This window comes from Barbus barbus (genome assembly GCF_936440315.1).
Source record: "Barbus barbus genome assembly, chromosome: 15".
Taxonomy (NCBI): Eukaryota; Metazoa; Chordata; class Actinopteri; order Cypriniformes; family Cyprinidae; genus Barbus; species Barbus barbus.
Window position 1 is genome coordinate 13,894,325 of NC_136743.1, and position 20,798 is coordinate 13,915,122.

A 20,798-nucleotide genomic window follows, 5' to 3' on the forward strand; every position below is an offset into this window, starting at 1 on the left:
CCTTATTGTAAATTGTACCCTTTTTTCTTTAAAAAAACAATCCTCCAAGTCTCCATGCTTGAAAATACTGCAATTGTTTTGTTCCTAATTAATTATTGTATTATAATTTGAATTTGATTTAAAAGAAGTCAAAAGTCAAATATCAGCACAATGGAAGTCTAGCATAACACTCCCTATAATTTTTTTAAACTAATCAATGGCAAAGTCTCTACCACAAAACAAAAACTGCATTTATAAAAATCCATAAAATAATGATGTGATGTGAAAAGTAGCTATAATATTCAATCTTCTATATGACCTGCGGAAGGATTTGATATTTGATATTACACTTACAGGTTAAAAAGGACAAAATAATCACAATTTCATGCTTTTTAGTGAATTTTTTAGAAAATCTGGAATACAATTTTTTATTTTATTTTTAGACTTAAAAAAAGTTTGGTTAGTATATTTCACAGTGTATAACTTTTTCTATCTTTGAAAAAAAATCAGCTAAGTCCAAGTAATTGAGTCATAACACAATAATAAATAAATCATACAATGATAAGTAACTGCTTTGTTCTATTAATTTGTTGTATTATAATGGAGTATTTAATTAAAAGAAAGTCAAATGTCAACTGCTTATAGCCTGGTTTTAAAAGGCGATGCTCTGTGGGAGATGGTGGACTGAAGCAGTACGTGATGCCGTCTGCTCAGTACCTTAATTAAAAAGGACCTCAGGGAGCTCACTGACAGACAGGGGGGTTTCATTCAGTTTTTAAAGCCAAGCAAAACTGGACTCTGTAAAGAGCCGATGATAAAACACCAAGCATTTGTTGTCTTATTTCTTATCTGTTTTTGGGCTGTGTAAAGGAACAGAAGAAAAGGTAATTGTAGCTATCGTTTGTCAGTCACGTGTAAAGCACTGATTTTGTAGAGAACAAGATTTAACACTGATGTGCTGTTTCAACCAAGGCACTTGGTACTTAGCTTTTTGACACAGCTACCTTGTTACTTTGACAGAGGAGAAAGAGCCGTGCAAAATTTATGAGCACATCTAAAGCTGTGATATATTTCGGTCCATGTGGCCAACGTCACTGGTAGCAGGAACGGGCAGCTGAGAGAATTATGGAGTTGCAATCTACCTTGGCCTTCTCCAGCTGGACTTGGGCATTCTTCTCTTTCTCCTCAGAGGCCCCTGAGTCCTGACGGTCCGCCGAACCCTTTTCAAACAAGAGTAAGAACCAGCATTATTAGAACACCCAAATTCATTCTCCTTCACAAGACATTTCTGTCCATTCTGACTCAGTAGTAACAAGCACTTGACTGTGCACATATCATCAAATATAACAGTGATAGTGTTGAGATGATTAAGCGGTAACTGTGCTGCCTTTGCCTTTAAAATGAAAAATATTAATAAAATATAAAAACAGAGGTAATCATAAGCAGGTACAAAGACATCATCATGTTATCATAAAATCATCAAATGAGGCATATGCATTGATGTGTCGTTTTCAGTAGAGTTCACTCCACTATATAATGACAGTGTCATCAAAGTCACAAATGATCCTTTCTCCTTCGGGGCTCCGTCATCAAATTTTATTAGCAACTCCTCACAAAGGGCAGTGTTCAAAGTCATGCAGATAATTTCTTAGTAATGTCAGGCAATAAGAACTCAAAGCAAAACCATTTCACTCTGTCAAATTGAGCTTGTAAATTGATATGAGCATAACACTCCCTATCATTTTTCAACACTAATCTATGACAAAGTGCTACCACAAAACAAAGACTGCATTTAAAAACATTCCATAACACAGTGTCCATAATATTTTTTAACTCAGTGATGTGAGGTCATCGTAGCCACCCAGATCCAGACTGTATCCAGATCAGATGGTGGATCAGCACCTAGAGATGACCTCTAACAGCCCTGAATGTCAACGGAGACCAGGACAATTAGATGAGCCCCAGAGACTGATCCCCAGTGAAGACCCTGTCTCCTAGACGGCCATCGGGACAAGACCACAGGAACCAATCCTTTGCACAATCTGATTCTGCTTTAGCCTAGATTTAAACTGCTGATTTTGTCTGGCCAGAGGAGAAGGACACTATTTCGACAAACTATTTCCCCGTCTAAATACTGTAAAGCTGATATAAAGCCACCCAGCATTATATCAAGCCGATGTAAAGCTGCTTTGACACAATTTGCATTGTTAAAAGCGCTATACAAATAATAGTGACTTGACTTCACTTGAGAAGCAGTGATGATATTAAATCTTCTATATGACCTGCTGAAGGATTTTATATCAGATATTAGCATAGGCGGAAATCTCGGGGGGTTGAGGGTCATCTGAGGGTTGTCCCCCCTAAAAATATGATTTAAAAAACCATGCTGTGTATTGTAAATAATGTTTTATACTTAAAATAATTGTGTAAGTAGTAAAACAACACAAACGCAAACGGAGCAAAAATGTGTTTAAGAAACATTTTGAGTCTCCCCCTCCTTTGCCTTACAGTGATTTGGTCCAAATGCTTTCCTCTTTTATATCACACACACAAGTCAAGAGATAATACGTCTCAATAGCTGTGGAACTCCAGTAAGTAAGGCTGTCAGTTGGCTATTTTATATGGATTTTTTTCAAAAGGAATTGCAAATTGTATTTTCAAATGCGTTTTCCACATGTGGGCGCATAAATTGCGACATAATCCAAATGCAATTGCAAATCTTGCATTATCTTTTTTTATTTTCGCTTTCGCGAACGCACAGTGACTGCCAAATTTCAAATGAAAAAAGCAAAGTCCATTTTCAACTGTATTTCCCATGTCTTATGAGCTATGAGCCTGTCATATTTAAATAGCAATATTAATTACCACATTTTCCTTTTCACTTTCTCTGCGTCCTGCATGTAACCTGCCAAAACTCAAATGGAATCGCAATTCCTTTTTCATTTGAATTTCCTGTCTTCGCAGAAAGCTGTCAATCAATGTGAGTGGGCGGGACTATACTAGGGGGCGTGTTTGTATTGGGAGCTGACGTCACTCACAGACGACCCTGCCGAATGCTTTGATCAATGCAGGTGATCGGGAAAGGCTCTGATAAAGGCAGCTGCCAATCAGTTCGTGCCTGTGTGAACGAACAAAAAACCTTCCTGGAACAATAAACATTTTTTTATATAATAATAATTATTATAATAATATTTTTTTTTACCCCAAATGTAGCGGTTATACCCTGCTGGGAGCAACAACGGTACGCACAACAGGTCAATATTCACTATTACCCAAACCCTTTTCACCTGTCTTAACATCACTCACTGTTTCTCTCAGTGCAATTCTACACTTATTACAGTACATTTTATTCCTTTCTTTTAATCTGTAAAATAGTGATGGAAAAACAGTGCCAATCTATATTTATCTACCCATTTTCCACCGTATTTATTTTGTATTATTTCATATTTTAACAGTTTTAATCCGTAATGGAGCACGCATCCCATGGGCATGGGCACCAAACCGTCGGGCAAGTCTCCAGATCTCTCACTGTGTACAGCCACCGGACACCGCGATTGATGCACATGATTTTTAATATTACTTCACCTTGGCTGTGGCATGTTCTGTGACAGCTGTGCCTATCATTGGTGTAAAGTGAAGTCTCATCTAAGGCAGGCAGAGTAGGAGCAGCATTTTCTGTTTTGTCAAGTGCATCAATTGGAGTGTACACAGGCTGAGAGATCTAGAGGCAGGTGCTCTATTATACGATAGGACTAAGATATAGGTGGCAAATAGGTAAATACGTGCAGATTTGCACTGTTTGTTTGTTTCAATCGGAGTGCAAACAGTAGGCTAAAAGATCTTGAAGCAGGTGATGCTCTCTCTATTACTACGGAGGTTCTAAGAAGCCATGCATTTTTTCCCTCTTGTTTTCTCATGATCACGACTTTATTTTTGTTGTGACCTCGACATTACAAACGTTGTTTTCTCGTTATCATGACTTATTTTACTCGCGATCTCAACATAACAAAAATTGTTCTCCAAGTTACACAACTGCACCAGCATGTGGCAGTATAGTATGAAGGTAGATCAGTAGTATCTACTACTGATGGGGAGTTGTTTACTGTATCAACTATAGCCTATTGTACGAGTTTGGGACAGAGGACCTTCTTCGTGATCGCTATAATTTATGCAGTTCATTACTGACATTTAATTAAATATAAATGTTAAATGCCTGAATAAATATGATCATTTTGATTGAAATTGTATATGTTATTGTTACGTTATTACTGCTGCATGACTCGTCACAGTTTCTCATTTACAACGACTATTTGTAATGTGCATCTTTATTATTTTTAATCTTTATTGTTAATAAATGTATATTAGTAAAAACTGTGATTTGCATATGTGTATAATTTAGTTCAATGTTATTATACAGTGGTGTAGCCTAATTTTTTAAAATAAATGTATTTTCTACATTTCTTTGTAAGAAATCATAAGTGTAGAATTGCACTGTCTGTTTACTCATTTGCATCAATGGGAATGAGAGAAACAGTGAGTGGACTCACTGGACTTTGCTTTTTCATTTGAAATGTGGCAGTCGCGAAAGCGAAAATAAAAAAAAGATAATGCAAGATTTGCAATTGCATTTGGATTATGTCACAATTTATGCGCCCACATGTGGAAAACGCATTTGAAAATACAATTTTCAATTCCTTTTGAAATCCTGAATATTCTTCCATAATTTTATTCACTTAAACATCGGATGAAGTGATTATTTTTTTTATTTTCAGAGCAACGTGTTTCTGAGAGCGCGCGTCTGTGAGAGCAAAGAAAATCCGCGTGCTAGGGAAGAGATTCCCGCTCGCGCATTATTTTCATTTGCTTTCGTGCTACAATGCGCTCTCGACATTTGTCATTAAAATAACTCCTAAGTCTTCCTGCTACACTAATTGTAGTAGCTTTCTTCTGTGTATACATTCTTACAAGAACAATTTTAGCTGTATTATTTGTGTCCCCTTCAAAAACTGCTCTTGAGAAATGTTATGCATATTGTTTTAGTTTAAGATTCCAAATTTTCAATGTAAAACAGTTTCAAATGTACACCCAAGCACACTTTTTTCCCAAAGGCACACCTACGCATGCTCACATGCACACTAACACGCTGACAGGAATGGCACCGTGACAAGCCCCTCGAGAGACACTGGTGTCATTCTGACCTTAATATAAGGCTGATAACCTTGCTAACAAGACCAGCACTACTGGTCTCATGTATATGTTGTGTTTTGGATACTGAAGTGCTGGTTACCCAACTATTTTTTGCTGGTAAACAGCACCAAACCAGCAAGACCCAGTCTGAACTTCATCATCACATCAAAGCAAAATCGTAATTCAAGTTGTAAATGCTGTAAATGTTTCATAAAGTCTGTCAAGAATGTCAATGTGAGCTTGAATGTTATTATTAATAAATATTGTGCTCACAAGTGTTTAAAATAAACAGTTTGAATGCAGGACCCATTGGATAAACTGACTCAAGGGCATGCAGCAAACATAACATAGTTTGCGTTGAAAGAAATAAGGCTAATTAGCAGAGAAGGTGGTGAAATAAGATTGAGAAAAGGAATGAATAAAATGAGGAATTAGAGGAGACCGGGATAATTGGAGGGTGGGGAGCGGAGGGGGCTTGTCATATAGGCACAGTCATGTAGAGGTGCTTGCTTTTGTTTACTCATGTCTGCCATAGACATCTGTTCACTCAGTGCCGCCTCTCCTGCAAGTCAATGTCACAGAGAGAGCAGTACAAAACGCTCCTGAATTATTAACCAATGCCACGCTCACTAAGATGCTTTTCCACTGAGTTTAGTGGGAATCATTTATATTCTCATTCTTAGATGTATTGAAGAGTGAAGCCTCTCCAATATATTCAAAGGGAGTAGCTGATTTTTTGAGTCAATGATATGACCATCTCTTCCCAATGTTTCCTAGTCATTGTTAAAGGTTTGGTGCGATCATGCAAAAATTTAACAAAGGCAACCACAGATAAACAGAGCTGGGTAGATTACTTTTTGTAATCATTACTGATTTGTGAGTTTAATGAAAAACAAATAATTAATTCAATCATTAAAAATAAATTAAATAAGTAATTTTAAAATAACATCAAAGTAAAACTAATTACTAAAATTTGTAAATATTTTATTTGTTTACCTGCATGTCATGTGACCATTAACCATTGTCTGAGAACTGTGATCATGCAAATATTATACTTAATTTTTAAAATATTTATTTAAAAATCTCAGGGGTACTTAAAGTAAATATATTAGTTAGTGAAAAAAGTTTGAGAATCCCTTCATTCAATGTAAATAAGAAATAATGTGAATTTGTGCATTTTAATGTGTTTAAAAAGACAAAAGCCTTCCAAAGACAAAGTAATACGTGATTAAATAACCCTCTGCATGTTCATCAGTAGTTGCTGTAATGTTGAATTGCTAAGAAAACAATTCTTAAAACTGAAATGATTTTTGTAAATCCAGTGGTCAAATTTCTGCGAAATTATATCCACCTGACTAGTGACTGGTCTTTTTGTGAATGTCTGCAAAACTAGAAAACTTTCTGACTGTAAATACGCAGTGGGCAATTTTAGAAAGGAAAATTTAAAAGACAAAAAAGAAGAATCAGGGAGAATTAATGAATTATGAATAACTTATTGCTATTGAATAATATGTAATCATGTAATCAATAAAAAAGTAACTGTAGTCTGATTCTGAGTATTTTATAATGTAATTGAATCTAAATTACAAGTATTTATTTTTTGGAATCTGATTCTGTAATCTCTGCAGATAAATCATATGTTGCACCTGTTTTTGTTTAAACCACACACTGGACTTCAGTGTTCTTTCATCTTCATAGGTACGTTACCAATGAGTCTGTGATTGGCTTACTAGTGCAAAACCAATTAACAAACCATAAAGTGAGCGTCAGCTATCAGACTTGGATCCCCTGGATGACAAACCTGACATACATAGAGGTGTGGAAATGTATTTCATGATATTCCACTTTGGAGAAGTAGTTGCAAATAAACAAATCAATCAAAATGTAACATCGCACAAAGGGAACCAGACACTCCATTATTTTAATGTCTCATTTTAAATCATTATTTAATTTTGCTGTTGCAGTGAAAAAAATTACCCAAACTTAAAAAAAAAAGAAAAAAAAAGTTGATTGCGGCTCTCACAATTCAGACATTTTTCCTAAATTCTGAACTCGCAACTCTTATTTTATATAAAGAAAATTCTGAATTCTGAGTTAAAAAAAAATCACAATAATTCTGTGAAAAAGTATAATGTCAGAATTGTGCAGAATTGTCAGAATTTTTTTGAGCAGTTCAGACACGGACCTGATTATGTTTTGGTTCATTGTCCTGCTGCATCACCCAATTAGACTTCAGCTCATGTACAGACGGATGGACAATATCTTTAAGAATTGTCTGGAATGTTGCAAGTTGTCCAGGTCCTACAGCAAAACATACCTATACCATCACTCTGCTGCAGTATGACATTGTTACAATGGAATCAGTACTCGCTTTACACCAGGAAGACAATGTATCTTCCAAAAACTTCCATAATTAGTTTTTCATAGGGTCAGTCTGGGCAATTTTAATTATTATAATGGCTTAGAAACTTGTTCTTTGTATTTTAAGGTGCCCATTGTATAATATAAAATATTATTACTATAAGATTAATTCAGATTGATGACATTATGAAATATAAATGAGGAAAAAAGATTTTATCATTCGTCATCAATACAATAGAACTATGTGTGTGTGTCTGCATTAAAAGCTGTAAGGGATCGAGCCAAGAACAGACGTTGCTATGGAAACCTCAAGAAAAAGAAATGTGCTGGCTATGCAGTAAATTTCACGTGGTGTATGACTTAAAATCTAGATTTCCCATTTCCCAACTACAAAATACTGTATTAATCATTAAAATTATTAGATTTTTCATAAAACAACCTAATGTATTGTGTGCTTTTCTAAAAATGATTAGGACAGTTAAAAGATTGTGATTAATAGACACGAGTATGTCACAATATCACACTAGTGGATTTTTTGTCCAGTGCTATAATGGTTTGAGTTCTGGGCTGTGCTCCTACCTGTGTGACTCCTGCTACCACACCACTGAACATGTCATGAGATTTGGGTCAGATACATTTAGTGAGTCAGCACCTTTCACTTCAACACTGGGGGTACAGCAGGAGCCGGAAATTCAGTCAAAATGTTTTAACTAACATGCTTATATAAAGTTGAATACAAAATTTGAGACTTTAGTTAATTAAGCAGATTCAGGGCTATGTTCAGTTTGGTCTCAGGTGAATGCACGGGTGACGGAGAAAATATACAGATTTTCTGAGAGGCTGGAATGTTTTCCTGAGCTTTGAGTGGACAAAACAGAGGACAAAATGTGGATGGTGGAGCAGCACACTTTCTTATTTGAAACTGCCTCCTAATCTAATTAAGACTAAGATGCTAAATGAGCTCTGGCAGGTCGCCCAGGTGTTCAACTGCTCTTTATTCTAGGCTATGCCAAATGTTACTGTTTGTACAATATAAAGTAATGACTGTATAGATTTTTAGTAAATAAGACTATTATCTTGAAACAGACAGATACACATCCAATACAGTAGACTGAACTATTTCTGATTAATTTTATAATTCTGTAATAGTAGGACTTTAATATCAGATATCATAACACAGTAAACACTGATAAGGAGTGTTTATCACAATGATCAGTTTAGATTTTGTTTAGTTTAGTTTAGAGATGCTTTTAGTGTTTTCCCATAAAAATACACTGCATATCACCAGCATATTCAGTGGTGGACAATCACAACGTCAACCTGTATTTTTATATCAACAAAACATTGTGCCAGTTAAGGCAATGTATAGAAAGGTACAGATCCGGCTTGTTCTGTACTGAAACAAAACACACTATGAGACCTATGGGAGAGACACTCATGAACATTGCATCTCTTTTTCTCGCTGTTGCCTCCTGGTCATGATTGCTTCTCTGTAAGGAGATTAAGATGGCATGCGTCAATCCAGGATTTGGAGAGAAAGAGACAAATGCAAACTCGTCCTGTCCAATGGACAACACTGCAGATAGAGACTAGAGTTTCACACGTCCTCAACGACCCACAGCTACAAAACAAGGACTTTGAAACCACTTGTTTTTTTTTTTGTTTTTCTCAGCAGACAAAATTTACAAAATGTTTCTAATCTATATTTTTTTTCTAGTAAAAATATCTAAACCAGATGACAAGCAACATTAAATTATACATCTTTAATTTTTAAAGTTTTATTTTTCTCATGGCCCCTTTTGTTTGTTTGTTTGTTTGTTTGTTGCCAATTGTGGTAAGAAAAATACATTTAATTTAACACGAACTTTGAAAATGCCAACTACGGTATGAAAAAGAAGCTTGATTTAACATGAACTCTGAAAATGCCAATTGGGGTATGAAAAATAAACTCTGAAAACATTTTATTTTATCATGGCGAACAAAGTATAGAAGCAAGAAGGGACTAGTTTAATGCCCCTTTGACAGAGGTCATAATTTTTTTAAAGCAAACTAGTCCGGGTACTTTCCCAAAAAATATAAACTATGGAAAAAACAAAACAAAACACAAACCACACACCTGTTCTATATTTAGAGATCATTTGATAAACAGCCGAGTTTTGTAATCCTGACAATTGGAAAAGGATTATGTTCATAACACTGCTCAGCACAATTCAGCATCGCAATGATTGTGCAACCTGTCACGTGGAGGTTACACTTCAGGACAAATTTACTTTTGACAAAGAAAACATCCAGCATAGGCAGAGCACTCTTAACTCCAGTACTGGTGCACACACAACGTATTGTCTATGGTACATAAAAGCAATGATGCATAGCAGCTCAAGCTCACATGGATTACAGCTGAAAGCAACAGATGGCACTCTCATGTCTACCTCATCATCACTCCCTCACAAACACAAACACACTAACACACAAGACGTTTTACCTTTTTCTTGGGTGGCATGCCCACTTGCTCGCTTTTCGTTTCTCCACGATTAACAGCTTAAGTAGTGGTCAATTTTATGCTCTCACAGCCGAGATTGACCAGCGACTGAGAAATATCCATGTACTATCCCCTTTAATCTGTTCCGTCCCAGGACAGCCAGCCAACTTTGTCAGATGAGCCCTAAGCAGGTTTTACGGCATGTTTTGCACATGGTGAAAATCATAAAGTCGTGAGCCTCGGGTTTCTCTGATAGTTATGGCAAACAATGAGGACCGAAGGTCTCTCCATGAGTGGATACACAAGCAGTGTGAGCAGCTCTCGCTGTGAGTGGAGTTTACCACACTACTCCTCCACCCTCCCCCGCTCTGAAGAGCTTTATTCCACAACGTGGCATCTGTTGCTCCAAGCACGAGCTGCAAACCTGTGCGATTAGCAAAACTGCTATTCGGTATATGGTATATAATAGGACATATCATACATATCATTTTTATATTGAGATAAAGATGTTTGCCAAGCCCTAATTTTAACATTTCAACTACACTTAAACCTCACAGGCAAATCAGTAGATTTAAAATTAATCATGAGTTGAGATTTATGAGCCTTGGGGAGTAGGGACTGCTTCAAATGTCCTCTCAAGTTGGTTTTCATCATGTTTTACTATATTAGTGATGACATTTTCAAAAACGAATTAACTTTTTTAAGTCTCAGAAAAACACACTATGGCGTTCCTGAATGAACCACAAATCGGCTGAGTAAATGATTCAATGACTCAAACACTAAATAGTATACTAGAATACTACTCTTATTATTTATGACATATAATCACAGAAATAGTAAGTAAGCTATTCCTACTCCTGAGTGAATCGGTTGAGTAAATGAGTCAATGACTCACTCATTTTAAAGTCACTTGTCGCCACCTACTGGCAAAATGCCTGCAGAAATGGCCCATTGCTCTGGACTGTTATATGAGCAATCTCAGAACACCACTCAATCAGTGAGATTTGACCGGAACTAACTGTTTAGAACAAAATGTTCTTAAAATCAGACATTTTCAGATCAGATCAGATGGCATAGGCTCAATAACATGCAAATTACGTGACAGAAAATTGGACATTTTAAATGCATAAACAACAGCAGGAGTATGATTCACCAGACTCACACATGGAACAAACACTGGGCCAAATATTATATTAGCATTAGCTATATTACAAAGTGAAAGCTGAATCTGCACCAAAATACTATAGTTTGATCAGACACACAACATTTGATATCAACAACAAAAGATATAAAAAGTATTATATAAAAAATTAAAAAGGAAATTTATTTGTTTTGCTGCCCTAACTACTGCACAGTTATTTGGTTAGTTGCCGTTTATAAGTGGCATTTAGCAATGTTTTTCCCTGTTGACCACAACCCTATCACAACAGACTGGAGAACCCCTGCTATCGCTATCTAAATGAGGAAATACTGTAAACTTCTATTGTTGATATAAACAATCAACAATAATTACTAAAGACTAACATTGTAACCCACTAAAGACCACTACATCTTTCTAGATGCCCTATATATGCCACTGATCAGATGACAGAGTATTAAAGGTGTACACCTGAGAGTAAGTGATTGTGATCCTATGAGAGAGAAAGAGGGAGAGAGAGAGAGAGATTTGTTTTTGAATGTGGATTTCTCTTCAAATTTGCTTTAAAAATGACAGAAGACTAAATGAAAATTATAGACAGTAAAATCCAGACTATGGGGACAACAGATTATGCAATGCTTGCTTTGAATTTCAGCACTTTTAAATGATATATTTTGAGCTCAGAATACTTATATTGTGTGCACTTGATTTCAAGTAAACTATTTATTGACCTAACTACATGAAACATGGCTAGACATGAAAATATAATTTGATTTGCAAAATTGCAATCGTTTATTTGCATGATTTTTTTCACAAGCCCTTTTTATACAATATAAGGCCTTGTAATTGTATACTTCACTATTCCTTAGCCAGTGTGTAATAATTCTTATTCTTATTTCAGCATGTGACAGATGCTATAAAGTTGTCAAATGCAGAAAGAATGGGAATGCACTAACACAGACCTTGCAGGAAAAGTGAGAAAGTAGAAACATACACATAAGACACAAAACTCTATGCCTACGATTATTGTTCTTTTGGCATAGACAGTATCTTTGGATCATTCTGAATAGTTTTGAAAACTATCTTTAATTTTTTTATTTGACTTCTATTTAGATGCATATTTATCAAATATATAAGGCAATAAACGCTTATAAAAAATCTCAATATAATAACCCATTTATAATACTGTCTCTGAAAATTTATTAATTTGGTTAAAACAAATTAATCTTAAATGGTATACTCAGTGGAAATGAGTAAATCATATTTCTTTTCATTTCTTTAGACTTTCAAAGAATTACATTTTTATGGACTAGTAAAAGTGACAAAAATCACAATTATGTAATTTCTGAGAGTAGCCAAGTGTATGAACAATACAATCTTTATAAAAAAATAATATATATATTTATATATATATTTCTCACTTTTAAATGGCATCAACCCACACACACACACACACACAAGCAGTCATGATCATTCTGTGAGCACACAGATGCACTTAATAAATTAGTATTAGTAGATGACAAATCTTAGTGTGAGACACTTTACATCAGCTACACTAACAGAATAGGATTTCTGTGGAGCATCCGTTGACCATAGAAATATCTGCTATATTGTCCTAGTAATGTATTACCCTAGACATGGCTAATGCATTCCAAATTAGGATACAGCTCTTCGTCTGTTTATAAAATTGTTATTTTATAGACCTGCACATTTAAATACATAAATATAGCACACAAACACATATTCATGCTCATGGGAATGAACATGCACTAATATGCATGTGAAAGCACATGCAGTTGGATTACACACACACACACAGTGAATCTATAAGCTTCTTACAGAGGGGTGTGTGTAGTGTAAAGCCACGCTCAGTAATACACTGCTCAGAAGGGCACAACGAAGCAGACACACACTGCTGGAGTTCCGGCCTCAGCAGCTCTCTCCTCTGGACCATTCAACCACACACACACACACACACACACACACACATCCAGCTGGAAGACAAACATCTGTCTGACCTTACAATCACATCAGAAATGATCAGCCTTTCAGTGGGAGACCGCAAATTTAAACTCCACTGCTCTTCAGTTTTTAAAGTGACAGTTCATACAAAAAGAAAAATTCATTATGTCTTTTAATATAAAAATTAAAATGTCATAATTTACCCTCATGTCACAACCTGTCTGATTATCTTTAATGATCTTTTATTGAAGATTTCTAACTATTTCAAGTCAGTGAAAGTCAATGGGGTCCACAGAAGAAAGTAAGTAATATAGAACTGAGTAAATCATATGAAATTTCTGAGGGTTATTTCTAACTTTAATTAATTTCTGAATTTAGTCTAGTACCAACCTGAATATTGGCTTCTTTTTATACTTAAAATGTTGTATATCTGATTTTCTGATTACAATGCTCCAGAAGAGCTTAAGTTGTGTTTCTGGGAGGGGTTTTTTTTTCTCAGTAATCCTTGTTCTTAACAGCATTCAGGTCACTCATTATGCCTGTTTGAAATGCATCCTGGAATGAAAGCATATTTCCCTTCACATCTGTTTGAATATGGCATTATAAATCAAAGTTGTAAGGTCTTCAAAAGCTGTAAAGTCGCATAACGGCTAATGCGGTAGCATACTTTATTCTGCCATCTTTATATGCAAATTATGACCTTTTTCAAACAAGTCATATCCTTCTAATCACAATCTGGCCCTCACAAACTACAGCTGTCAATAGAGAGTTTTGTGCACCTAAAGTTCATCTAAAGCCACTTGTACCAATGAAATCCATGTGCTTTGAATGACAATTTAGCTAGACACACACATGCAATGTACCTCAGGGTTTACAGTTTTAGTTTCAGACAGTACTCACCCAAGAGACGTTTTTATTCTTGAGAGTTCTGGGCATTTCTGCAAAGAGAATCGGTGAGTGATGCCCCAAGTTCACCTCTGAGATCTGTGGCCCATTAGCGCTGATGTCTGATCCCACTGAAGTTAGGCTTTGAGATGATACACAGTGGCCATCAGCCACCATCTACATGATGTGTACAGCAACTGGCAATGCCAGGACATGAAGAAAAACTCAACGTTTGGTCATCTTGTCTCTATCATTTTCTTCCTCCTTAGCCCCTCTGACTGGCAATGCATTAAAATACTGCATGAATATGCGACGTAACATCTGGATGATGCTCCGCCCCATAATGCTGGAGGCAGGAACTCAAGAGTGGCCAATCCTGCCCACCCAACAGCTGGGAGAAGAGATTTAAAATGGTAGAAAGAATAAGGTGGAGCACAGGGCATGTCCTGCCCAGTGTTGTCAGACAGATTGTATGCCTCTCTAAAACAGGATGAGCAATGCTCATAATCCTCCAGAACTGTTCAAAAACTCTCTGTCCTGCCTCTGGAATAGGTCAAAGCACTGAATACTGCAAAAGAACATGCTTTTCATAACCATCAACATACCACCAACCTTCTCCAACTATGATGGCCTAGAGTTAGGGTAGCGCCATATTTAATTTTTTGACAAAGAGACCCCCTGAATGCCATTTCTACCGAAGGGCCCTCAAGTCTTGAATTTGCTTAGAGCCCCAAAATGGGTCCGTGGGTAAAGATTTGTATTACCCTCACATACTTGTTTTCATCAGCATTAAGGTCTAGACTGTGTACAAAACGTTTGGTAGTAAACCAACAGATTTGAACTATAAGAGTACAAAATATCCTCTGTTAATTTATAGGTTACTCACTCCGAGCTTTCCCTTTAAAAATGAGAAACGCAGGGCAATTGAATGTGGTAAACCCGCATTTTATAGAGACGCGTTTTTAAAAGATTCTTAAAACTTATTTACATTTGAGCGCCGCATTTTTAGAACACTGTGTCATGCGCGAGACATTCGTCTAGTGCACGTTCACATAGGAAAAAACAATAGGAATGCCGTGCAATTAAATGCAAAAAGGAGTTCTACATATCAACTGAAATTGGCGCTACTTTCATGTAGCATCAGACTGCTCAAAGTTGTCTCTTACAAACAAAACTTCCGCCATGCGTCTTCGTTATCGATTTTAGATGAAAAGTTACCTGGGGACTTGAGCCGGGCAAACTTTGTCTTTAAAATGCTATACAGAAAAATCATAAACAGCTACATAAAATTAAAAGACGGAAGAAAAAAGAACATTTCATCCGGCAACAACATTCATTAGAAAGCTTTTTAACCAATCACAGCCTCTCTAGATTGTATCAGAATCAGAATCAGAATCAGAATTAGATACAGAAAATCAGTATCACGTTATATTACAGTAAGGGGGTGTTCACACACTGTGTAAATTTTTACACATTTTTGTTGTAGAATTTATAATAAACAAACAAACATTTACAACAGTATACAAAAATGTAAAGTTAGTTTATGGCACTTTAAAGTAGAAAATTCTGTTAAACGAATAGGATACAGATCCTTAAATAGTAGGTATAAAATATTCTATTTAAAACAAGTACGTTAATTGTTAACTATTAGTTGCAGTTGTGCTATCAATCAACTTTACATGTGTGGATTATAGGTAAACTACCACAAAAAATCATTTTGTAAATCAATCAATCAATCAATCAATCAAATGAGGAAGCTTACTCTTCAGCATTGGCAGTGTTCAAATCAAATCAACACCCCTGCTGAAACTTAAAATGTTTGTGTCTGCATTAAAAGGATAATTCACCAAAAAATAAAAAGTTGTTCCAAACTGGTATGAATTTCTTTCTTCTGCTGAACACATGGAAGTCAATAAGGACCAGCAATTGTTTGGTTACTCACATTCTTCAAAATAACTTTTAAATGAGTTTTCAGTTTTGGGTGAACTAGCCCTTTAATTCCCTTTGTTCAAAAACTTTTCAGCTTTGCTATTCATGGAACACATGATTCCTCGTATAAAACAATAAAATGCTCCCTGCTCCAAAGGGTTATGAAATACATGGGCCTGTTGCAAAGGTGTCATGTGTGCACATAAATCAAGAGAGGAAAGCTCACTTATCAAACAAAATAGAATGAGTTTGCTCAACCTTTTCATTTATATAATGTGGTGTATTTGAATGCCAGAAATCGGCATTAACAGAGGCATGTCCTTCATCTGCTGCCATCCTGTCTCCAGTATCCTGGCAGGATCATGACAGAGAGGAGTGATCTGCCTTTAGCCACTGCCAATAGCCACACAAACACTTAATATAATTCAAGTTCACTCAAGTTCAATATCTGCCAAAGAAAAACAAGACTTGAATGTTATATTGGAAGAACATTAAAGTCGATGCTGAACTAGGCCATGTTTCAACCCTTCCTCTCATATTAAGTCCTTAATACTTCATCTTGTCAGGTTAAGCTGCTAAGTGACAGCATTTCCATTTAATGATTTCTTCATGAAACGATTACTGATTAAATCATTTTTTTTCTCACAAAATCATACTGACGTGAACTACATCTAAAAAAACAACAACAAAAAAACAAACCATCTAAAAACAAACATATGTACAACTCAGTAGGCATAACCTTTGATCAAGTTCACAAGCCCTCAAGTGCCACCACTGAGTCAGAGAGTATTTGTCAAGAGAAGTGGCAAATTTTTCCACAAGAAATGTCATGTAAGCCTGTATGAATTCTAAATGGTGTCTCTTACACAAATACTCCAGTATAATCCATGTTAGGGGATTAGATACACAACAGAAACCAAGAACACATGGCAAGGAATTGGAACAGGCAGCACCTCCCAAGTGCACTTCAGAGGCTTAACATGAAAGTTCAATCCATCCAACATCAATATCACACAAAACTCCCACACTGCAGACAAAAATAGATGTTGGAGTTTGCTGGAAAAACAAAAGCAACTCACATAATCCTTTTGGTCTTGTCTTCTAATAAAAATATAAAAGCATTCTTTAAGCAAACACAAAATCACATTTACAGCTTGTTTGCAATATGATATATTTCAGAGTGGAATAGGACATTCAATGCTAATTTTAACAGCACAATACTACCATACTTTTATTGGTGCAGTACCCAGTATGCAAATTTTCTGTATGCAAATACTGCATCCCACAATGCAATGGACCTGAATTCATTTTCAGTATGATCAGTGTCAACTTATTTTTTCAAAACTGGATTTAAATGCAATAGAATGCATAGTATATACAGTATGTATACTGCACAATTTTTAGTAATATTTTGTAATCTATAGCATTCAATTATAAACATATCCCAAGGAAAAACAAAGCATAAAACCATATTATTATTATTATTAACATCATAAAATAGCCCACATGGGCTAAGTGACGTCAGCACCAAGAAAGTCGCTTCAGAAAAGAGTTATTTGCTCTACAAAGAGATAAGAGCAAATACATTTAGATAAAAGATCGCAAAGACAAATTGTTTTGTGAATCGATGGTTTTTCGCAATAAACATGGAAACTCCTATTAACAAAATAGAGTTTATTTTAATTTCATGTTCTTGTTCACTCCACAAAAACACTGCAAAAATGCTTTTCTTACATTTTTTTGTCTTGTTTCCAGCCAAAATATCTAAAAATTGTTTTCAGGAAAAAACTTGTCAAAATTAAGTGAATTTTTGCTTGAAACAAGCTACATAATCTACCAATGGGGTGAACAAAATAATCTTATTTCAAACAGAAAACAAGATTATTTTCCTTACCCCATTGGCAGATTATTTAGCTTGTTTCAATCAATAATTCACTTAATTTTGACAAGTTTTTTCCTGAAAACAATTTTTAGATATTTTGGCTGGAAACAAGACAAAAACAATCTAAGTAAGAAAAGCATTTTTTGCAGTGAAGGTATCTGAGAAATTGGCACCTATTAAGGTGACTTAATTGAAAACCAGTGTTTATATTTTAGTGCTGGATAATCTTTTAATTAAGTCCCGCGATGAAGCTAGCTCTAGTTTGACGACTACTAGCGCAAGACATTGATCGTCTTGACTCCTGACTGTACCGAAAACCCCAACAGCACATTTCTGAGGATTTGGAAACATCTGACGCATGGGTTACAGTAAGAGATGGCGCTTTCAAGAATTCCTTTCTTTGCACTTCGAGTTCTGCTGCCTGACACTGCATACGGCCTGAGGCACGATACGCCTATTTACTACCTGTTTGCTTTGACAGCTTTGGAGCTTCTGTGTGACTGTGATCCCCTTCCGCCTGCTCTGGGGGGTATTTAGGTAAGGCATTCATCATGGCACACACAGTGACTCACGCGTCTCTCATTCTGTTCTTTACACACACACACACACACACACACACACACACACACTCATTCACTTTCTCTCCATGCGGCAGTCCAGGTGACAGTAAAAACGTGGCTTAAAATAGCAGCGAGTGTATTTTTAGACCTTCTACGTTTGAGTCGAGTTCCTGCTGAAACGTGCTCGTACGTCAAATGTTATGAATGATGAAGTACTCGAAGAAATACTGTGGTGGTGGTTTAGTAGGTGGTTTGTGGGATATTTTCAGTTCTGACCTCTTCACTAAATGCTACAGAGGGAACAGGTTGCCATTTTGAAATCATAAAAGTCCAGAATGCAAAAAACAGTCTGGACATTACTATGACATACATCACCCCTGTTTTTAGTATTATGAAAAGTAACATAGGCTACACAAAAACACTCAATGAAAACTTTAAGGAGGCTTAGAATGACAATACGTACCATTTCACACTTTCAAGTTCTACTTGAAGTGTATTTTGTAACCCTTACTCAGAATTGTTTGTTTAGATGCAGTGGTTTTCTATCCAAGAGCATCCTGATGGTGGAAAATCACGTTAAGTATGCTGCGGTTACTCACATAGGTGGACTGTTCTCTCCGCCAGTGTCCCAGACCACAGCAATACATCAAGAGAACATCCAGGGGGGTCGTGATGATGGTGCAGCCAAGAAGAGTTTAAATCACTCTTTCTATGACACACAGCCTCTGGATCCCTTTCTGTAAGGGACAGCCATCACATCAGTCTGATGAGAGACACAGCAGCATCAGCAGCAGCAGGTAAGTGTCTCCGTTCCACACAGCCTCCGGTCCAGCCCATAGGTTTACAGAGAGTATTAAAAGCGGACATTCCTCCACAAACGGTGAAGAATGCTATGCAGTCAGTCAAAGTGAGTGATTCACATCCTCCTGCTGTTCGAGACCAACAGGCTCACAGTCCGCTGGCTCCAGGTGTGTGTGCAATTTTATTTGTTCGGCTCTTCCCTCGTTGAGTTCCTCTCCTTATTTATTTACGCCAGCCCGCGCCCTCCCCAGACAAACCCCAACCCACCCCTCCCACCGCACTCCTTTTTTTCAAAGACAGACACAGGCTTGGAGTTTAAAATTGATACACGGTGTAAATGTCATTTTCCTGCCTGACTTTCTCTGCGTCAGCTTGTCCCTGCCCACCCTGGCCAATCAGAATGCAGATGCCAGCCGTGTCTGGGCTGCCTTGTCTCCAGTCCACACAGGCAGAGGAGGCTGGAGTCCACCATCTGCTGTCTCTCCTCCCCGCTTTCTGCTGTTCTCTACCTCCACGACTCCTCCCTGCCTCCCTCCCCTGTGGATTCAGGCTCTTTCTGTCTCTTTTTCGCTCTATGCTATCAGGGATGCTCCTGATTACCTGTGTTACCCCCTCGTGTCCTTTCTGTTGCTGTAGTTTGCTGTTTTCTCTCGCTCCCTGTGTTGCTACACTGCATGCTAGAGCACTAAATGCAGGAGAAACACAGGCTGAATTCAAATGCACTTCCTCTCATGGCATCTCAGCGCCTTTTCTTTATCAGTCAGTCCACTCTTTTTCTTTATCTATATACTGTATCTGAGTGTCTGTCCTTGCTGTCTCCCTCTGTTGTCCCCTGCTGAGGAGGTGAGCGAGACCTCATGCAATTTCACTTGCAGCATCTGTTCACATGCTGACTGTCAAGTGTAAACGGAATGAATTAAAATTAAGCTCTATTCTGAAATCCGTGGGAGACACGCTGAGGCGAACAATTTAGTCACACTCAGATATGGGTTTTTAACATCTCCTTTCGAGGGAATAAATCACGCCTCATTGGTTATATGAGAATAATGCTTGAAATAGGCTTGAAATAAGTATTAGACCGAGAAAGAAAGCTATTTTATTCAGAGGTTTCTCCTTGAATACTTACACTTGGGATTTTAGAATTTTTTTATATCATATATAGCACAACATCTTGGTCATACACTTCAAATCAAGTAAAAATGTGTTATTTGGTTAGCTGTTAGGTAACTGGTAAGTTACATAATATAATGATAAGTTACCTAACAATATAAAGTAAAAACAAAACAACAAACACTAGTACAATTATTCCCAATTTATTGCAATATGCTGTAAAAACCTGTTTCTGGAAGTAAAAAGTATGAATTGCTATGTAATTTTCTGTTAAAATATGGAAGACATTGCGTGTGTATATATATTTGAGTATTTAAAAGAATATAATGTATTTTACAGTAAATTATTGATAAAATATTAATATATTTTTTTGTTAAATTGATTACATTTAATTAAAATCCTTAAAAGAGAAGAGAAGTCTTAAATCTGTCAAGTCACACTGTTATTCTTTCAAGGTTACAAACACATCACATGGTCTCTGACAACAAGTGTGACCATGTATAACGAAAAAATGATAGATGGAAT

General features: G+C 36.5%; 1 protein-coding gene across 1 annotated transcript in view; it reads right to left on the minus strand.

The window, feature by feature from the left end:
* Positions 1-14,168, minus strand: part of LOC306880984 (voltage-dependent L-type calcium channel subunit beta-3-like) — a gene marked incomplete at its 5' end in the record, with an annotated part of 29,749 nt that extends 15,581 nt beyond the window's left edge. The window contains 2 exons of the mRNA XM_079434778.1: positions 1,122-1,199; positions 14,007-14,168. Of these exons, the coding sequence (XP_079290904.1) occupies positions 1,122-1,199; positions 14,007-14,168 (240 nt within the window). The remainder of the gene's footprint in view (positions 1-1,121; positions 1,200-14,006) is intronic.
* Positions 14,169-20,798: the final 6,630 nt, after the last annotated feature.